The 22,309-nt window shown below is 43.1% G+C and overlaps 1 protein-coding gene across 1 annotated transcript in view; it reads left to right on the top strand.

Moving 5' to 3' along the window:
* The window catches only part of LOC308305960 (RNA-binding motif, single-stranded-interacting protein 3-like), a 182,897-nt gene that overhangs the window by 129,876 nt on the left and 30,712 nt on the right, over nt 1-22,309 (top strand). The window contains exons 7-8 of the mRNA XM_080750859.1: nt 15,748-15,854; nt 21,625-21,668. Of these exons, the coding sequence (XP_080606985.1) occupies nt 15,748-15,854; nt 21,625-21,668 (151 nt within the window). The remainder of the gene's footprint in view (nt 1-15,747; nt 15,855-21,624; nt 21,669-22,309) is intronic.

Genomic DNA, 22,309 nt, shown 5'->3' with positions numbered 1-22,309 from the left:
GGAAAGGCCATTGGCAACAAAGAAGTAGAACAAAGTATGGAAAGTGTCTATAAGAAACCAAGCTAAAATTGTTAGCTTACAAGATTAGCACCCTCTTATGAATACTGGTTTGTATGAATGGCAAGCCAGTATATTTACCGCCCTGCCACAGAGTACTCACATAGAAATCTCTGCTGCGTTTGAGTTCGACTCTTTTGAAATCCCCCTCACATTATTTGCATTTCATTGTGGTTCGTCTTTTGAATTATAGCCATATCCGTGGCTGCTTCTTTTACAGTACAAATAATCTATGTTGTTGGTTCCAATGGATTGTACAGACTATCTGGCATATGGCCAATAGCCAGTTGATTGTTCCTTTGTCAAACAAAAGACTGAAGGCAAGAACACTAAAGGCTATGAGTAGAGAGATAACATTATCCAGCTTTACGCTTATTTATCACAAACCTTAAGCCTTTAAGTTTGGCACAAGTTGTGCAAAAAGTTTTTGGTGCTCTTTGATATTGAAAATGGTGACACAAACTGCTCTCTGGTCAAGGCAAGGTAACATGCTTAACCCTATATACTTAGTTGACCTGGGGGAACCCCCATTTTTTCCCCTCTACACCAAATCTTGTTACAATCTACAAGCTCACAACGCGTCACATTGCTTGCAGATCTGTTATTTCCCCCAAATATTCTTCTATTACTGGTAAGACACCTCAGGGTGATATGCGACCTCAGGGTGACATGCGACCTCGCCCTAAAGGGCGAGGTCACGCCAATTCTTGTCCATCTGGCCATCTGGCCAGTGTATGGGACCAGTTACTCATATATGGAGACCCCTGCATGATAGTCAACAATGTTATGTCAAAACATGCCCATATATGGACATTACCAAATATGGGCATTCCTAGATATGTCCTTAATATTGATAACATAATATCCTTAATAATGTCCTTAATATTGACAATATAGGAATCTCCATATATGGGCATAAAACGTGTGTTAACAGTTTGGCTGCTCTTGGTAGCCAAACACGTTCACAGACGAGATAAGGTTTCCATGGTAACCCGCATCTCAGACGCTTGCTACGGGTGCTGGTGAAAGAAAAAACTGCATACGTCATGACGCAACGCAGCCAGAAGCAACCGAGAGCGGCCATTATCCATTGACTCCTATTCTATACTGAAACATAAAAACGGCTTTATCTCGAAATAAGGTGCAAATAACGCCGAGGAGGCCGAGATCAGCTTGTCTTCACGGCGACACTATGCCGTGATGGTCGGCCCCGGTTAGGATTTTAGTTTTCGCGACCGTTTGTAAACAAACAGATCTCCTTCCTGGATCGTCAGTGTACACCCATGTGCACACGCACGGAGCTTCCGGGGCTCTTCAAAATAAAGCGCAAGTGAATGGTGGCGTCCTGAGTGTTAATTAGTAAAGCCAAGCAGGCCCTTTTAGAGTTAGGACCTGGGTTTGATGCCTGGGGATCTCCATATGGGCATAAGGGGGTACCCTAACAGGGCATCATCTGGGAATGCCCATATTGTATATGGACATTTTATTTATTTTATCCTTGATTAGTAAATCAATATGATAATATGATAATAAATCAGAAATCTCCATATATGGGCATAAAAGGGATTTTGTTTCTGGGATTGACCATATATGAACTTTTTATTTTATTTTATCCTTATTAATGATAATATGTATCCATACATACAATATATTTTATGCCCATACATGGAGATCCCTATCTGAACCAGCCACACAGATACATGGAGATCCCTATCTGAACCAGCCACACAGATATGGGCCATGCCTTTGCCATCTGGCCAGTGATATATATATCTGACATCAGGGATACCCATATATGGACTGTCACTGTGATAGCACCTGTGATGTCACAGTGACAGTATGAATATCCAGGGTTTGATCTTTGATGAGGTGATGTCACGTGATGTCACTTCCTGTACGGAAAGACACGTGACATCACTTCCTGTACTGAAAGACGGACAGGCGGACGGACAAGCTACGACATTTCTCATGGTATACTGCGACCTTCGGTCGCAACAACAATTACATGCACCAAAGGACTATAGGGTTCATGTGGTTAAATGATTGGCGTCCTGTTACTCCCATAGTGAGCAAATGCTTTCAGAAGCATGTTGAGCAGCTAATACGGTACGTGGCAGGTTACGGCCCACTCTGGACCCTCATCTATTCCTCCAGCAAAACATCCTATCCTATCCGCCATAGCCACAACACCACACTGCCCTCACCCAATTGGGGAAAAGCAACTTTTATGTGAGAATGCTGTTTAAGTTTGCTGATCAAATAACAATGAAAGGACTCATTACAAGATGGCCTACAGTAGATAGGTCGACAACCTGACACAGTGGTGCCAGGAGAACAACCTTTCTCTCAACGTCATCAAGACTAAAGGTGGTTGCCCACTGCACTGCGTGTTTTCGTTGTGTTTTGGAAATCCGAAATCCAAAAGCCAGGGAGAGAGAGAAGAAAGAGAGAGAGAGCAAGGGACTCAGTGCAACAGCTGCGAAAATCGGAAAAAATCAACCCTGGTCCGAAAATAAATACGAAACCGGCGGCAGTGTGCAAACGTGATTGACATAACGTGAGGTTGATTTTTTTATTCACGCAACCCGAACTTCACTCCGATATTCGGCCCGAAAAACGCAGCAGTGTGCAAAGACCTAAAGGTGGTGATCTTGGACTATATAGGAATAGAGGAGGGCCCCAACGCCAGTTCACTAGCTGTGAGGCGACAGCGCCACCGACTGCGCCACCGCGACTACTTAATGTTTTGGGTGTATTCTGCAACACTGAGGTGTCAAAACCCGGGAATTTTACTCTCAAATCCACCTGTTTCCGCGAGAATTTACTGCATTATTTGCGGGACACTTCCGGTTAACAGCAGACATACAAGCTCACGTCGCGTCGCAGATGCAACCGTTGTGAGCTTGTAGATCAGTCTCGGCTGCGGCACCGGAAGCTGCTTGCACATTCTGCGCAATGTACGATGGGATGTTGGAAAGTTGTGGATACAGTACATGTATTTGGGATGTAACAATACAAATGAATCTGGATGAGATTTTAGCATAATGAATGTTGAAACCCAGCCCTGTAGACCTCTATTGTTACAGTTGATTGTTGGTGATAGAATGCTTTACTTTATTTACTTTACTTTATTTATTTATTTGGAGAGGACAGTACCAGTTAATGGACACATTGACATTGACATGTTGCATAATAAATACAAACATACAAAAATCTCAGTGTAAACCAGTCGGAGTTAGCTTAGAGCTAAATTTCATCCGTTGTCCTCACATAAAACAAGAAACAAAACAAGACTAACAATAACAAGAACAGAACAGTACAGGGCGAACAAAACACAACAAGAATAAGGTGCTTGGCGCAACAGAGTGCCTAGTGCGACAAAGTGCTTAGTGCCAGAAATAAGCTGTTGATTGTTGGTGATAGAATGCAATAGCTGTGGGTGTTGCCTGTGTACACATTTGCATGTGTGTGCATACTGTATGTGTGTGTGCACGTGGGTGGCTGAGTGCTAGTGTGCATTTGTGCATTTGTGTGTGTGTGTGTGTGTGTGTGTGTGTGTGTGTGTGTGTGTGTGTGTGTGTGTGTGTGTGTGTGTGTGTGTGTGTGTGTGTGTGTGTGTGTGTGTGTGTGTGTGTGTGTGTGTGTGTGTGTGTGTGTGTGTGTGTGTGTGTGTGTGCGTGCGTGTGTGATTAATACCATGACCTATCCAACCATGCTGATGTATGGATAGACCACAGTCATATTTCACCATCTAGCCTGCAGATTTACGTCTGTATTGATCACATGACTAGAGCTCCCATCAGCATTCATTAACAGGAACTACATTGATCCAGCGCTTCCTGTCTATGGCATACTGTAGATCTGCATCATGCAGAGTGGATATCTAGACTAGACATACTATTGATTTCACTTGTTTTTTGAGATGTCATATCTGGATCGTACAGTACATACAAATTGTTACAAATATATGATGGTTTCAATCATCATAGGGACAGTAAGAGTGAACACACACAAACCATTGCAATTACATGGAAGAGCAAGTACAATTACCTTGAACTTACATGGATTGTCACTGAGATTTCCCCACAGTAAAATAATCAGTGTTAATTTAACTCTGAGGACAGTAAAAGTGGAACCAAAAATAACCCTTGGTTCCACTTGTATTCTCCTCAGAGTTAAAATAACACCAATAATGTTACTGTGCAGGTATTAAAGAGCAGATCCACAGCCTCTGTTTTCTACCTCAGAGATGAAATATAATTGGTAAGGATAAGTATGCCTGCTCCTCGTTCTTTTTCTGAAGACCAGAATGTTAATACTAGCTTAAATCCATCTGCGTTCTTCTCATGAATAGTCTAGAACACATATTTGTGTTGGGGGCTTACTGTGACAATTGTCTATTACTAGCTTGCATAATCGCATGAATATTACAACGCTGAGGTGGTCTCCCACTGTGAACTGTGATTTTTCTATCTTCGAGAGTGATGAATGATCACATTCTATGTGTCATACTTCTGTTATCTTTTGCATTCAATAACACCCCCCCACCCGTGCTGTTAGATAGAGCCAGCATCAGCAGCGTTAAAGAGAACCCATCAGTCAGCTTACAACTGGCGTCTATGGTTGTTTCACCACGACCCCATCGCACCAAGCCAAGCCCTGGTAGTATAAATCTCACGCAGATTTTTTTTTTTTCTTTTTTTGGTAGCCCATTCAATAGTCGGCTTCTAATACAGAAAGCTGATTGAAAACAAATGGATCTGGGCTTAATACTATAGATTTATCTACAGATCAACCAACCATGTCTGGTTTGTTTCCATTTATTTAAATTTCCCAGACCAGATGGTATTGGAAACTAACGTCATATTTCTCTTCAGTTCAGCTCTGTTTCCCTTCTGTGTTTACAGTAGAAATGCACTCAACAGAATTCCTTCTACTCCTGTAGTAGGAATTTAAGACAATCTTGATTTGTAAGTGAGCAAGACCTTCACCACTGTACAAATATGACTGCTGAGTCTGTATTAGTAACACCAATTGTTTATTTGCTTATATTCTGAGCTGGGTTTTCACGTTCTATTTCACCTTCTACTTCTATTTCAATTTCTATTCTCCCATTGTCCTTGTTAATAAAGGACCTTTGCATTGTTTTGTTTGCAATGCTTTGCAAACGCATTTGCACGCACGCATGTATGCACACATTTACGCACTCACACAGGCACACACACTCTTGCATGCGCGTACGTCTGTGCGAGCGAGGACACACACACATGCACTTTGCTTGATAAGCCTCTCTTTTATATTCATGTGCAGCCCAATAATTCCCATTTTTATTCAATCACCATAGGAATTAATTTACAAACAGTTGTATCTGATGTGTTTTTACAGGACACAGCACAAACAAAACCACAGAGCCCTAATCTACTACATTCAGTCAACTGGAACTACTGTTGAGAAAAGGGAAATTATCCTTTATTTCCTATTTCTTAGCTTCCACTCTCTCTCACACACTCTCATTCTGTTCATTTTTGGAGCGGTGAAAGCGCTCCCAATAGACAGGTATGTCTGTGGCTGGCTGGCTATGTGGCTGGCTGGCTGGCTGGCTGGCTGGGTATGTCTGTACCTGGCAATACCTTGTGTGGCCACACAAGTTAAAGGAGGGGCGCTGTTGTGCAGGCACAAACACACACACACACACACACACACACACACACACACACACACACACACACACACACACACACACACATACACACAGATTCACCGCTCCACTTCGAACCGAGGTTTGATTTTTCGTCTATTCTCTGCAAGCACACCCCTTCCTCACCCTCATGCTCTTCTGTTGCAAATTCCACTCTTTGTCTCTTTTCTTCCTTCAGTGCTCTATTTCCCTGTCCTCCTTCCCCTCTCTCTCTCTCTCTCTCTCTAACCTCAGTCAACCCAACGGGAGTTCGACCTATAATTGGGCAGTCCCAATAATTTTAATTCAAACACACTAATAGTGTGTATTCATAGATCAGTATATCGTCGTTGTCCGATAAAAACCTTGTATGTCCAAAACCATTCGTTTGGAGTTAATCATTTTAAAAATGATTTAAACTAGTGAAAACAGCCGATCTACAAGCACACAACGCCTCGCACCGCGAGGCGTTGTGTGCTTGTAGATCTGCTGTTTTCACTACTTTTGTGCAATGGCCGTGTCTGATGAAGCGGGGCTTTACTTTGCGAAAGAACGTACAAATTTGAAACTTGGAGATACGAGGTTTCTGCCCGACAACGACGATATACATTACACATACCATACGGCTTTTCTACAGCACTTTGTCCTGTTCTCACCTAATGGAGAGACAGTCAAGAGAACAACAATGAAGAGAGTTGGCTCAGGCGAGGCCATCAATATCCAATTGTTTTAATAATCAGGAGGCTTTTAAAGGAGCGTGCGGCCTGATGTACATCTACTGATGTCCTCCGCCAGCAGCCATTTGTTCCCTATTCATCGACAGAAATGGCTCAATAGTTTTCATAAATGGGAACAGATTTCTGTTTGATGTTTCTGTAAATGGTGGGTAAATTGAAAGAGGTCACAAGCGCGACAAAAACAGCCCTCTGAGGATAGGTGTTTAGAAAGAGTCATTTTGAGGGCACTTATCCTAAAGTGAAAGTAAGCCTTTTTGAATCGGTTCCAAATGGAGCTAAACTGTCATTTGTAGAGGATGAGGAGGCTTGAACACTACATGACTAGACATGATGGAATTCCCTCTCAGGACTTAACACAAGGAAATGATTTCTCCCTTTGATGCTGGATGTCAAGCAGAAAAGGACACTCCCCCTTTTAACTCATCTGGTGCCGATCCCGAACTAGTTCGGCTTTATTTCAATCCAATACAATCTTTTTTTTATTAATTCACTTACCCCGAGCTGCTTGTAGAGTCGTGGGTGGTCCTGGCTCGCTAGCCGCTAGCCAGCTAGCCGTTCTACTCTGTCCGACGATATATTCCATAAAAAATGGTTTAAAATACATTTTTGAGCTCCCCAATGTTCACCCGATGTTCGGCGCCGCTTCCGATGAGTACACGAGTGTGCCGATCCCGAACTAGTTCGGCTTTATTTAATTAAATGAATAAAATGATAAGAGGCCTTCTGAAGCCTGGCTTGATTTTTGTAGCTACTAGCCGAAAGCTAACAACGTCCCGGCCGGCCGTAATTTGCGAACGCAATCGCCAATCTCCGCCTAATCCAATGAAAGACCGCATCTTTAAAGGCTTATATCTCTTTTTTGTGTTTTAGGAAAGCGGCGCGAGGTTTATTTACGGCGAAATCACCCAAAAATGATCTTTTAGATGACAAAATGGGAATAGCCATTCTGTTAGCATCTTCATCCGGGACATTTCTATGCCGTGCATGAACGTGAGCACGTCAGGTCCTGGAAGCTGAAGTCCTGGAAGCTAAAGCGCTCGCCTATGAGAGATGCGCTGGCATTCTTTGGCCCCTAGAGGGCGCTGGCACGCAAAGAGTAAACAATTCCACATTTATTTTCTTATTCCAGGGGCTAAATTGAACCTTTTCCCATTTCTCAATTATCTGAATGACTTCTCATTTTCCCAACTGAGCCACCTGCTCTCATTTTGATTCATAATGTATTCTATTGAGAAATGTGTCTTGCTGACTTGTGACCCGCGGGTCCTGCAGGAAAACCTTCAATCGGAGGGGATTGAGGGGGAAAAAACTACTTCATGAATAATTACGTGTGGATGCAGGTGTGGGTCTATACATTTATCATTTTCAAAACGTTGGTTGGTTACGGCGGATGAATACCTAAATGAAAATAGTGGTACCGTTAAGGTTGGTGCATTGCTCAAGGGCACTTTGTTGTTGTTCCACTGGCTGCGTGTGGAAGTGTCCTCGAGGAAAAACACTGAACCGGCACACGGTTGAGACCCTGAAGAGAACTTTTCTGTCTCCCCGGTTCCCAAACTACTGAAAATAACAGATCTACTGTACAAGCTCATGACACAGCTTGTAGATCAGCTATTGTCGGTGCACGACACAATGCACAACTAAGTATAAATTGGGCATTAACGGCTGCCAACTGTATCCCGACCTGAAAATCCTTTTTCTGTTTATCAAAGACCTTGAGAGACAGGGAGACCCCTGTAACTGAACAAACACTATATCAATGATTGCTATCAGACTATAAAGCTATTTAACACTTATCTTAACACAAGAGAAAAGCACATACTGCACCTTTAAAACAAAATGTTATTGTGGTAACGTGCTAATCTGTGCAAGAATATGTTGCTGTGGGGTCAAAGTAGATTTTAATCTGTAGACTGATGGCTGTAAGGTAAAGGTTCTGTCTCTAAATGCCTGCGTGAATTCATTATTTTAATTTTAATTAAATTTGTGCGCCGAAAATAGCTACAAGCTTGCAGTTTGTAGATCGGCTATTTCCAGCCTGTACAATGCAAGTGTCAACAGGGCTTCATTCTCTGTCCCTCTCTGTAACTCTGTGTCTCTCCCTCTGTTTCTCTCTGAAACAGTTCATGCCTGTCTTCCTATCTATGTAATGCCGGCTTTTAGCAGCTTTCTCCATTCTTTGTCCGTGAATTGCTCTACGCATAGACCAGCTGGTAGCTTCATGCTAAATCGAAAGAGAGGGGGAAAAAAAAGATTAAAGAAAAATATATCAGCAATTCCTCAGGAACCGTGTGGGGACCAATTCTAAATTTCCTGCAACTCGGTATTGGCCACCTGGCACGGCCTCTGAAACGCAACAAATAAACATCTGAGGCAACAAAAAAGAGACTACAAGAGAAAAAATCTAAAAAGCCAGAAATTCTGCCCATAAAATATCCAATATAGCTTTATCCTCCTGGCTCTGTGGCTTTGCACTGCTACACATATCGCCCCAGATGTGTGTTTGCACACGTGTGCGCGCGCGCGTGTGTGCGTGTGTGTGTGTGTGCGTGCGCATGTGTGTGTGCGTGTGTGTGCGTGCGTGCGTGCGTGTGCGTGTGTGTGTGTGTGTGTGTGTGTGTGTGTGTGTGTGTGTGTGTGTGTGTGTGTGTGTGTGTGTGTGTGTGTGTGCACACACGTGCATGTGTCCCTGTGTTTCCCTGTAACCTGGGCTTATTGTTTTGTTATTCTTGTCCTGCAGCACTGGGACTGTTTATTGGCTGGAGCTGTTTCTCCAGTCTCAGCTCAGATATGGAGACACCTTTATGTGCCTGTGTTTGTTTGTGTCCACCGTGTATTTCTGTGCATTTCTGGCAATATGCTAATTCCTTATTGCCTTTGACATGCACCATATCTCTGCACCTTAAGACATGTTCCTCTGACATCATGTAGGGGATTCACCACCTGAATGGAATAGGGATGGGACGATATGAAAATGTCATATCACGATTATTATGACCAAAGAAATCGCGATTTACGATATTATCACGATAATCAAAATCCATTATTGATCTCAATGCATGACGGAGGACGATATCGCGATAAATTAAATCCCCACGACACGATTATCGTGAGTGTTTTTTATCACGATAAACGATAATATCACTTATTGTCCCATCCCTAGAATGGAAGCATTGGTTCCAGAAAATGAATTGAACTAGAAAATTTGCAATTTGTGAAATTGCGAGTGTGGTTGCCCGCCCCGCCCCGGCGCGAGCGGCGGGGATGCGCCTCCGGGACCCCGAGGAAAACGCTGGGGCCCGAGGGAGAGGACATCGGGACGGATACCGTCGGGGCCGTACGACGCGCGATTCGAAAAGGTGCCGTTGGGAGCCTGCGTTCTTGATATAAGGATATGGTTTCTTGTTTTAAAGAAATGGGCTCCTCCCACAAGTTTCACAAGGCGATTATGTTGTCACGTCGCTCCCGAGATCGTTTGTGTTTCGTTTTGAGAGGGTCGTTCCCCCTGAAAAACGCGTTTTGGCATGAAGCGGTTACGTTTTGCGCATTTCTGGCGCCCCCTATGGGTTGAAGTGAAAATGCTTTTTGGATATTTGTTGAGTGTCCCACCCGAGACTTGTGGTTAAAATTTGGTGTTGACTGGATGTTTCGTTTGTGATTTATGGCTATTTTTTGCGAAACTGGCCCTTCCCGCTAAATTTGGAAGCCTGTTACGGGCGAACGGTATGGACTATAGAAATATCGCTTGAATATGTTTATCGCATGGGTCCAGAGATCATGTGTACCAATTTTTGTTGACATTTGGAGAGAATATGTCGTTAAATGAGCAAAAAGTGTGTTTTGAAGACAATTCAAAATGGCGGAAAATCTATCCTGACGCAAATGGGCGGGGCCTATATGGGGAGATGCATCATGACCCAAGGAATTAATTCACTAATAAATTAATATCAATTAATCCTACCAGTGCCAGCCCCTAGATGGCGCCAAAGAATGCCAGGCTTTCTCCCATAGGCGAGCGCATTAGCATCCGGGGACTCACGTTGCAGTGACGCGCGTGCTCACGTTCGTGCACGTCATGGAAAGGTCCCGGATGATAATGCTAACAGAATAGCTATTCCCATTTTGTCATTTTAAAGATCATTTTTCGGCGATTTCGCCGTAAATAAACCTCGCGCCACATCCCTAAAAACACAATCCAGAGATATGGGCCTCCAAAGATGTGGTTTTTCATTGGATTCGGCGGCGATTCGCGGCTACGTTCGCGGCTCACGGCCGGCATGGCTTCCCCAGGATTTGGACCACTGGATTTTAAATTTAGGCTCAGGCTTCAGAAGGCCTCGGATCATTTTATTCATTTCATTAAAAATCCCGAAAATGTTCGGGATAGGCACACTGGACTACGTTCCGGAAGCGGCGCTGAACATTCGGTGAACATTGGGGGTCTCAAAAATGTATTTTAAACCATTTTTAATGGAATATATCGTCGGACCATGTAAAATGGCTAGCTGGCTAGCGTAGGACGAGCCAGGACCACCCACGACTCTACAAGCAGCTCAGGGTAAGTCAATTAATAAAAAAAAAATTGTTTTGGATTGAACATATCCCGAACATGTTCGGGATAGGCACAGAATGAGTTAAACTATTCAACCTTTCTCTTAGCAAAATGATAGCACACGATTCCCGATGAAGCCGGTCGATTTGACATATGGCGCGAGTGTGTGGCGAAGAAAGCCGTCAAACTTTTGGTTACCCTAGTTAGTAAAGAAAGAAAGAAAGTTTCCCCAGGACTATAGTGTGTTGCCCTGTTGGGCAACCACACTAATGACTAATACATGATGTGAACATAGTCGTTGTCCAGCAGAAACCTCGTATCTCCACAATTATTTTGACTTTCTTCGTAAATGAATGCCCTACTACTGTATGTATTGAGGGTATACGCATACATAAAGTGAATGTCAAATCGAGTGGCAAAGTGAGTGGCAAAGTGAGTTTAACGTTGCTTAACATCGCTTAATGCAATCAGATAGCACTTTTCTTTTTGGATGTAGGGGCTGTCAAGGCCAGAAAGTACTTTTTTTGACACTCAGTAGGCGTTCCCGCATAACTTCCGGGTATGATGATGATGTCACGCGCATACCCTCTATTACGACAGTGTCACACAAAAGTAGCCAAACTAGCTGATCTAAAAGCTCACAGCTGTTGTGATCTTGTACAGTATATCAGCTATTATCGCTAGTCTCTCTGTGGGTTTTTAGAAATATTCAACTAATGAAAAATAGCTATAAACAAGAGCTTAATGACTAAATAATAACTACATTGGATCCATTGGAACATAGGCTCTTTTTTACATTTCCTGAAAAGTAACAGTTTTGGACATACAAGGTTTCTACCCAACAGCGATGATAATACCTTTAGTCCTTTACCCAGTTAAATGTGCTTGATAATGTACCATACTGTACTGTTATGTCATACCTCATTTAAAAATGAGCAGAGAAATGACAGTTTGCTCTGGTGCCAAATCTGCCAATGCAGGATGTTTTTGCTCTCAGTGTGTCAAGTTGTCAACATAAACAAAAATAACTGATTAAATTCAGCTCTGTATATCAATGCCTCCTTTTCTGTAACTGACACAGACAAAGAATAAAACAATCTTAGATCTACAGGAATTCCTGCTAGCTTTGTGCGGCACTTTGAAAACAAGTGAGGAAAAAGAAGTATCACTGTGTATACTTGACAAGCTGTCAGCGTGTCTGCCATGTCCCTGTCTCTTTGTCTGTCAGCCTGCTCAATCAAAACACAACAGCAGGAATGTACTGTGTGTGTGTGTGTGTGTGTGTGTGTGTGTGTGTGTGTGTGTGTGTGTGTGTGTGTGTGTGTGTGTGTGTGTGTGTGTGTGTGTGTGTGTGTGTGTGTGTGTGTGTGTGTGTGTGTGTGTGTGCGTGCGTGCGTGCGTGCGTGCGTGCGTGCGTGCGTGCGTGCGTGCGTGCGTGCGTGCGTGCGTGCGTGCGTGCGTGCGTGCGTGCGTGCGTGCGTGCGTGCGTGCGTGTGCGTTCCTAACATGAGCCACATTATGGTCCTGAAAATAATCCTCGTCCAGACGCGACCATCCGTTTGAAAGATACGGCCTCTCGTGTCCACCTCGCTTTCCACCACTTGTCCCATAGACTAACGCTATGTGGCGTTCCCCCAAAAAAGTGAAAGCAGTTTTTGCTTCCGATCACGTCAACGACGTGTCAGGTGACCTTCCCAGTACCCCGGAAATAATTGGTGATCCATAAGCGCGACCCATCTCGCGTCCACCTCGCTTTCCACCAATCGTCCCATAGACTAACACTATGTGGCTTTTTCGTTTTCATTCCTATAAAAAAGAGAAAGCTGTTTTTGTTTCAGTTATGTCATCAACATGGCAGGTGACCCTCCGGTTACTCCGGAAATAATTAGTGACCCATAAGCTAGCAAACAGCGCCATCCAGCGTCAAAATAAGGAAATCGTCAAACTCGTCACATGGAGGCCTGGACCAAAAATAACTTGTCAAACGGCATTAAATGAGTTAAGAAACAGATCAGTGTCAACTATCAGCCATCACAGAGTCTAGTGATTTGAATCCATCGCTGTGCATCCATCCGGCTTGCCAAGTGTCAATATTAACACAATTGGCCGTGTTCGGTTGAGAGAAGCCAGGCGGCCAGGCATTCTGTGTCGCTGTGCAAGTGACTCCTACAGCTGGGGTGGCACCAGTCAGCAGGGAGTACTGAACGGGAGTTGTAGGACAGAGGCTCTAGTCTAGGTCCTCCCAGTGGGGGCTTCTCACTGGCAGATGGCAACTTAGAAATATGGGGGCGAGGGGGATTGGGAGAAAAGGGAGTACAAATAATTGTCTACTCTAAATGTATAAAACATATATTGTATATTATTAATAAATAAATAACTGTTTTCTTACCTTTTTTTTATTATTATCCCACAATCTTGTAACCCATTTTTCACCCAGTGCCAATTGCCTAAGCAGTAATCCTGGGTGCTACTCTCCCTCTGCCAACCTGGGGAGAGCCCAAACTGAGCTTATGTTTCCTTCAATGCTGGATGGATGCAGGGTGTACAGTAGTTTCCCCGGGTTGGACGTAACTCGTGGAAGGAACGTGTTATTCCAACCAGTTCCTTTCCCCTCCATCAGGTGCCCCGGCTGACCAGGGGGAGGCTTTTTTTGTGAGGGTACCTACCCTAATAAAACACATTATTGAATGAGACATTTGTCCCATTCTATTATCTTATGGCCTCACTTTCTCCAACATTTTACTTGAACCTGGTCTGTGCCTTCTGAGTTCCCTTCCTCCCTGTGGTATTTCAACTCTGATCACAAGAGAATGAGACAGAGACGTACAGTATTGATTGTCAGTTATGAGCTTAGTCTTAATTCTCATTCTCATTCTCTACGACATGCTCTTCTGTTTGTCCCTGTTCACCCCTGTGGAATGAGTGGCTGTTTAGATGTACGGCTGGCTGGCTGAATGGATCTCTGTGCACACATCGTACACTAAGGAATTATGTTTAAAGAAAGAGGAAGAAGGCAAGCAAGTAAAGGCAAACAGACAAGATAGAAACAGAGAGATATCAGTGCAGCGTGTCAGATATATAGCGTGTCAGAGAGCCACCAAGGTTAAACAGCATAATGACACAGCACTCCTCAACCTTCCATGATCACACAGCATTCATTTTCATTCTACTTAACCCACGCGGAAACCCAGAAATAGAGGAATCTCTCAGATGTACTGTAAAGCCCCCAGGCTGCAGCGTGCATTCCAAATGTCTTTGTTTAAACTTTAAGCTCTGTACACTTTATCTGGCCCGACACGCTTCTCCTTTTCTTTTTCACTTTTATTGAGGTGAAGATGTCGTTATCTTGCAAGCTGAAGTCTAGAGTAAGAAACAAATTATGTCTATATTTTTTTTATAATGATTTACACTCAATTTCAAATCTATTTTACTGAAATTGTGGAGGTAAGCACTGTTTAGAAAGGATGTGTATGGTGTACAAATCTAAAACAGTAAAGGTACGTATACAGTAAATTGTACTTCATAGGAAAAAAGATAGGAGGATTCCTGACTGTGAAATGTCTTGGCACTTATTTCAGAATCCTGGTATGTTTTATAATGCTGCTTATTGCTGCTTGCTGAGTGAAACTGTGGCTGAAGCATCTTCTCGAAATACAATCTATCATACAGCACACACTGTCCTCATTTGTACCAGTTTAAAAGACTAGAAAAACAGGCCCTAAATTGATATAAACCTCCTTTTTTTTGCATTGGCTCTCCAGTTTTACCTGTTAGTTTAAAGTCATACTGTGTAACTTTTTCAATTAAACAAAGGTTTATTTTTCACAATAACCAACCTTTGACAACTTCTCTTGACAATATTAAATGTATTTGTATTTGTGAGTGTATGCCCAGGGGGCGGGAGTATGTCGATATTGCAACATAACATTTGTTCGAGGTTTCATTTGTTCGACGTGGGTGAATGTTAACCTGGTTAAATGCTAACCTGTCAACACTGGTGAATGCTAACCTGGTGAATGATAACCACTATCCACAAACCTAACCCAAACCCTAACCCTAACCTCAGTAAAACTATGCCTAAACCTAGCCCTAACCCTTAGTCAAAATAATGACGCGTAGAAATGGCGAGAATTGCCTGAGACTACAGACAAACAAAGTAATGACAACAGAGCTACAAGTAGTGTCGCCAATAAGTCTAGTAAAATTAATGTTACTCACTATGGCTTGAAGAGACTGTAGGATATGCAGTAGTCAAAGATAATCCATTGTTGAACTTTGGTATGGGAGGATTAAATAATCCTATTGGCAATCAAGTCTATCAGGTTCAGAAAAGTAATTGTGCTGAGAGACCAATAACACACTAACCTTGGGGTCATATTCTGTAGTGTTGGGTTATTTATCGCGTTAACCAAGCCTGTTTGTGTTGCCAGCGGAACGGCGCTCCCCATGCTTTGATTCTTAGCCAGTGGCATTGTTTTCCTGTCAGAGCTGGTTTGTCAAAGACTTGTTACGAGCATTAGATGGAGTCATAACTCTGCTGTTGTTTAATTGGAAGATGTAGGAGGAATAGACACAGGGGCCAGGGATTCAGGGCCGGTTGCTTTATATTTTGTCATTGCTGATGTGACAGCATTGCCCTGCGCTACCTCGCTGATTGATCCTTCTGTGTTAATCCCTTATTGAATAGCTGACATTTAACTCTCCTCTTTGCCTTCTCTCTCTAGCCCCTGCAGAGCCACTGTTGTGTAAATTTGCTGACGGAGGCCAGAAGAAGAGGCAAACCCAGATCAAGTACCCTCAAAATGGTCGACCGTGGACGCGGGAAGGAGAGGTGAGCCTTGGAAAACTTCTCGCATGCTTTTGTCCATACATGCATGGCTTGCATGCCAGTGAAAGACATTATCATTGAAGTTCAAGAAGCAACAATTAAGAGGAGCTTCTTATTACTCACTCATACAGGTGCAAGCTGTAAAATGTTGGTGTGAGTAATGTTCGCACAGACTGTGTTAACAATATATATTTGTTATTACAATCCAATAATAATATTAATAACTAGTAAGACGCCTCAGGACGACAAGCGACCTCACCCTAAAGGGCAAGGTCGCGCCATGTTTTGGCCATCTGGCCAGTGATGTATATCGGACCAGTTACCCATATATGGAGACCCCTGGTACCCATATATGGAGATCCATCCATCCATACATCCATCCATCTTCAACCACTTATCCGGAATCTGGTCGCAGATTTCCTTATCCTGAGCAACTTCCTCCACTCCCTCAGGGAGTATACCGAGGCGTTCCCAAGCCAGTTTGGAGATATAATCCCTCCATCTGGTCTTTGGTCTGCCACGGGGTCTCCTCCCAGTGGGACGCGCGTCGAGGACCTTCCTAGGAAGGCGCTCGGGGGGCATCCGTACAAGATACCCGAACCACCTAAGCTGACTCCTTTATATGGAGATATGCTGTGAGAGCCCAAACATGCTTACTCAGTTATTCGTTATGTTAAAGTCCTATGACGTCTGACATCATATATACAATCCCTTTTATGTTCATACATGGAGATCCCTGGCCTGTCTGTAGAACCAGCCACACAGATATGGGCTGTACTGGCCATCTGTCTTGGCCATATATGGATTCTGTTAGTGTGGTATGTGGCCGATGTGGCCTCCATATATGGGTATTCCCATATGAAGTCCTGTTAGATATGGGCTTAATATTGATGACATCAGGGAACTCCTTATATGGGCATAAAAGGGATTCTGTTAGTGTGGTTCCCCTGACATCACAGTGATGTCAGAGCATGATGTCAGAGCGGCAAACCCATTCTGTTAGTGTGGTTCCCCTGACATCACAGTGATGTCATAGCAGCAAACCCATAGGCCGTAAAAAAGTGTACACGTCCAGACGGAGTCAGCATGTGCCGTTTCACATACTAAATTGCGACAATTGGTCACAATAATGATGATGATGATGATGATGATAATAATAACACTAATAATGTATGTAATAAAGTAAAAATAAATAATGTAATAAATAATAGTGTTGATAACAAAACAAAGTACATGTAAGAATGGCAGTCATAGCAGCATTACCATTTCAAAATGCATATTCACATTTCCGTATATTGAACAAAATGTTAATGTTAATCATGTACAGTTATTATACATGAAAAAAGTTAACGCTGAATTTGTCTTTCGAATTAAGACATTGTGCTTTCGTGATAGCCTGATTTTAGCAGAAAGCAAGGAAAGATCACACATTAACAGATACATACTGTATTCACACTCTATTCACGGGACTATGCAGTGTCCAGCCACTGACCCGGGATCTGTGAAACTTAACCCGATGGTTGCCCATAAACACTGATGAAATTCACAAAAGACTTTTCACACAAAAGGCAGAAAAGAATGCTAACAACAAAGGCGTGAATTGCCATTGAAATGTGAAAACGTAGTGTTGATATGGAGAGATTTTTGAACTGATCATAGCATTATCAGCGCTGCAAGCCGTGTTATTGTAACCTTATTATATTCATGACTATGGCATGTATAACCGCAAACCTCTTTCAACACCTTTCCTGCTTAGCTTCCTAACGCTACCAGGAACCATAATCTTATCATAATAATTCCAGCCTATGTCAACAGCTTTACAGCTTTGTGGTTTCACAGGAGTCATGGGAGTGAGAATAGAATACAGTCACATACACATACAGTACTGTGCTTTATTTAACACAACACTGATGACAATTAAATAATGTTTGCCACTGCAGAAACGTGTCAACTCCATAAATGAACAAAAAAAAATAACTTTTTGGAAATGTTCTAATTAGGTGCCAATGGTTTGGATTGTTCACTGAATCTCAAAGAAATACCGCCTGTGGAGGACAATAATTGCAGATATTTCCCAGTTTTAGATAGCAGTTGTATATCTTTCAACAGTTAAGCTGGTAATACATGAAAGCGGGCCCACATAAAACTTGCTAGAACTGGATTTAAGATTAAACACCAGCAGCAATTTGTGTCTCCATTTATTACAACTCCTACTTCCACACTGTTATCTACAGAATCAATGAATGCTTGTTCAGCACATCAAAAAAGAAAGAAAGGAAAAGAAGAAAAAAAAGTAGAACTGGCTGTTGTGTTCAAAGTTCAGAAGTTGTTAGGAGTCACATACCACAGCATATATTTACAGAACAAGAGAAAGTGAATAATAATGATGCCACCCACACAGTCAGCAGGGTTTGTAGATGTTTCCCAACATCCAGTGCATGGGAACGAGCCATGCGGTGAAGTGAAATGAAATGAAACCGGGCTGCAACGCATGCAAGCTGAAACAACAGCGGCCGAGAGGATGCCAAAGCCACAGTGGCTCTCCCCTCGAGTTCCTCCTGTATGCCTGTTTGTGTGTGTGTGTGTGTGTGTGTGTGTGTGTGTGTGTGTGTGTGTGTGTGTGTGTGTGTGTGTGTGTGTGTGTGTGTGTGTGTGTGTGTGTGTGTGAACGCCAGTTTGGAGATGTGTGTGTGTGTGTGTGTGTGTGTGTGTGTGTGTGTGTGTGTGTGTGTGTGTGTGTGTGTGTGTGTGTGTGTGTGTGTGTGTGTGTGTGTGTGTGTGTGTTTTTGAACGTGCATGTTTTTGTTTGCTAATGTGCGGAGTGTGTGTGTGTATAGTATATGTATACCGTGAAATCATAAGTGATCATTTATCCATTTGTAACTCTGACAGGGTACAAATGTAACCAAATGGACCCTAACGGTCCATTTGGTTACATTTTGTACACTGTCAGAGTTAGATGAATGATTCAGGATTTGTGTGTGTGCCTGTGTGTGCATGCATGTATGCATGTGTTTCTGAAACTAGACACTTTGTCAGGGTTCCACAGATGGACATAGGAGACATGGCAAAATCCTCAGTGTTGTATTTGAGACCATTCACAAGCAGAGTTAAACGAACACGGAGGATTTTACCATACACGCGCGTTTCCCCTAAAATCAACATTTATTTGTTTTGCTTTTTTCTTTTAGCATCACACTGCCAACAGAAGTGATTTGTCAAGTGGGCAAATAAATGGACAGTGGTTTCAGTCATGTTGTAATTTGTAATTGGCCGTGGCCGTGACAAGGCCCACTTAGCCCTGTGGTGGCAGAGCAGCCATTGAGGGCTTTTCTATATTGCGGCCAGGTCTGGAGGCTGACGGATAGAGACATCTGGCCATGGAGGTGCTTTGAGGTGCCTCACTGCCTCCCCTCACTCTGCTACTCAGTCAGCCGCCACTAATCTCACAGAGCACCTCTCTTCTAAATGAGTCTGGCCTTGGGACAATGGCTCTCACACACACACACACACATGCACATGCATGCATGCAGACACACGCACGCACGCACGCACACATGCAACAACGAATGCATGCATGCACACACACGTGCGCGCACACACATACACACACACACACACACACACACACACACACACACACACACACACACACACACACACACACACACACACACACACGCGCGCGTGCGTGCGCACACACACGCATGCAAGCTCACATTTGGATTACTATATTTGTGAGTACATCAACATTTTAGGATGGCAGGTTTTGTCCTGAATGCCATTTTTACTCACACTCACATGCATGCACACACACACACACACACACACACACACACACACACACACACACACACACACACACACCCACGCGTGCGTGCGCACACACACGCATGCAAGCTCACATTTGGATTACTATATTTGTGAGTACATCAACATTTTAGGATGGCAGGTTTTGTCCTGAATGCCATTTTTACTCACACTCACATGCATGCACACACACACACACACACACACACACACACACACACACACACACACACACACACACACACACACACACACACACACACACGTGCACAGCTAAAGCTGGCATTACAAGGCAGTCAGGGAATGGTGCCCTCTCTCTGCCAAAAGACGAGGCTCATTTAGAGAACAGACACACATTATCGTCACTGTCGGGCAGGAACCTTGTTTCTCCAAGTTTCAAATTTGTACGTTTCTTTCGTAAAGTAAAGCCCTGCTTCATCATACAAGAATGTACAAAACTAGTGAAAATAGCTGATCCTACAAGCACACAAGTTATGTGCTTGTAGATCGGCTATTTTCACTATTCTTTTTTAATTTATTTTGTAATGAATAAAAACGGTTTTGGACATACAAGGTTTCCACCCGACAACAGCGATATCAAGCTGCTTCTCAGAACTTGTTTTTCTTTCTGGCGCTGCCCCAAGAACAGGTCTTTCCATGTAGAACGGGGGGCCCAAGAGGTCAACTCCATGTGCTCACATTGGCACGGTTGCGTTCCTGTTTTCTTATTTATTTAATTGCATTGTCTGTTGATGTTTGAACAGTGACGCTTTCGATCAAGAAACAGACACAAGAGAGATAAGAGAGAAGAGATTTAGACGCAAATGAAGTAAACATCTTAATGATACTTAATGATCACTTAATAGGGAAAACTGATAACTTGTATTATAACGAGAATACTAACCAGTGCTTCTAGCATAATTGCGACATTCTTTTGTTTGTTTTGCTTGTTTCATTTATTTGCTGGAATTTGTCCTGGTTTTCTACATTTAACTCATCCAAACTGGAGCAGTGGGCAGCCACTATGGGCCTTCCCAGGGACCAGACCCAGCAAGTGCCCTTCAAAGAGTCGCTGGCTTGACCTGGTCCGAATATGTTCCATCCATTGTCATAAGACATTGCTAGATAGCTGGTTCTGTGTGTGTGTGTGTGTGTGTGTGTGTGTGTGTGTGTGTGTGTGTGTGTGTGTGTGTGTGTGTGGGTGGGGGGGGGGGGGTCATTGAGGCTTAATTTAGCATTATTAAAGGAACACAAACATGATTTTTCTGAGTTATGTCACAGGAGTAAAATCCAGGAATGTCAAAAGAACAATCCTATCCTCTCCTTGTTCACTGTCTTATTGGCATGCCAGGCCAGTAAGATCACACAGAATTACCAAAGTCTCTGTCAAGACAGGTTGTATCATAGTACAGGTTAGTTGTTTCTAGAGACCAGTGGTTCACAACGTGAGTTTTAGCTAAAGTGACTGATCATTATTCTTCACCATTATTACAACTATAATACGTACAAGAATATTATTCTGAACCAATGACTGACCATATTGAACCAAATCATTTAACTAACTAACAAAAAGAAACTTGGGTGTCTGTGGCCTAATGCATGTCAAATTAGGCGTCCTTGAAATGACTGCCATCGACCTATAAACCATCAGCAATTAGTTGAAAGGCACATGAGCGTAGTGTCCCTTTTATTGAACGCATCATTCACTGTTTCTTCATTAAGTGGAGGATTCTCTCCAGCAGTGTGAGCTCCTTTAATGTGTGCACTACTAGACTAACTACTGGACTTACACTGTAGTGACATTTTTATTTGCCCTAATGAATTTCCCTTTTTCTTATTTTCTCAATCCATCTCTCTCTCTCTCTCTCTCTCTCTCTCTCTCTCTCTCTCTCTATATATATATATATATATATATATATATATATATATATATATATACACACATCTATCTGTCTATCTGCAGAGTGGTATGGCATTGACGTACGATCCCACTGCGATGCAGAACGGGTAAGGAAAAAGTTTTCTACCTTCTTTTCTTAGCTCTTGTTTATCCCAACTTGTCTCTAACTTTATTTTATAACTTTATATCTTACTGGTTGATCTGTGTTCAGCACACCTCATTAAATCCAGGTACAGCTCATATTTTAAGGTCTGTATTTATTTATGTTTGTCGTTTTTTTTTTCTTTACACGCACACATGACATATGCACCCACACACACTACTAGTGCATACTACTAAACATGTGCACGCGATGGCATGACATCGTCCCAGCGAAGAATCCCAGGGCTCTCAGAACGTCACACACAACTCTACTGTACACACACTCTCTCTCTTTCTCTCTCTCTCCCTCTGTGTCTCTCTCTGTCTGTGTCTCTCTCTCTCTCCGTCTCTCACATATGACAGTGCTGCAGAGGCATTTATTTATTCACCTACGCAGGCAGTGCTGTCAGGGACGTTAGGTTGTGATTTCACACGGAGCAGCAGGCATGGGGTGTTGCAGCGGTGCTGTAAGACTTTCGTCAGCCGAGGCGATCTGTTCCCTGTAGCCCAATGCAGAGTGCTGAGTGTCGGCGCGGTTCAGGGGGAAATTGGAGCTGTTATCCCCGACGCCGTGCTCGGCCCTGTCTGCCAGGAACACGGCCGCTTG

Source organism: Nannobrachium achirus (genome assembly GCF_963921795.1).
Source record: "Nannobrachium achirus genome assembly, chromosome: 2".
NCBI lineage: Eukaryota > Metazoa > Chordata > Actinopteri > Myctophiformes > Myctophidae > Nannobrachium > Nannobrachium achirus.
The sequence above is the reverse complement of the archived record's forward strand: the minus strand, read 5'-3'. Positions and strand labels throughout refer to the sequence as shown.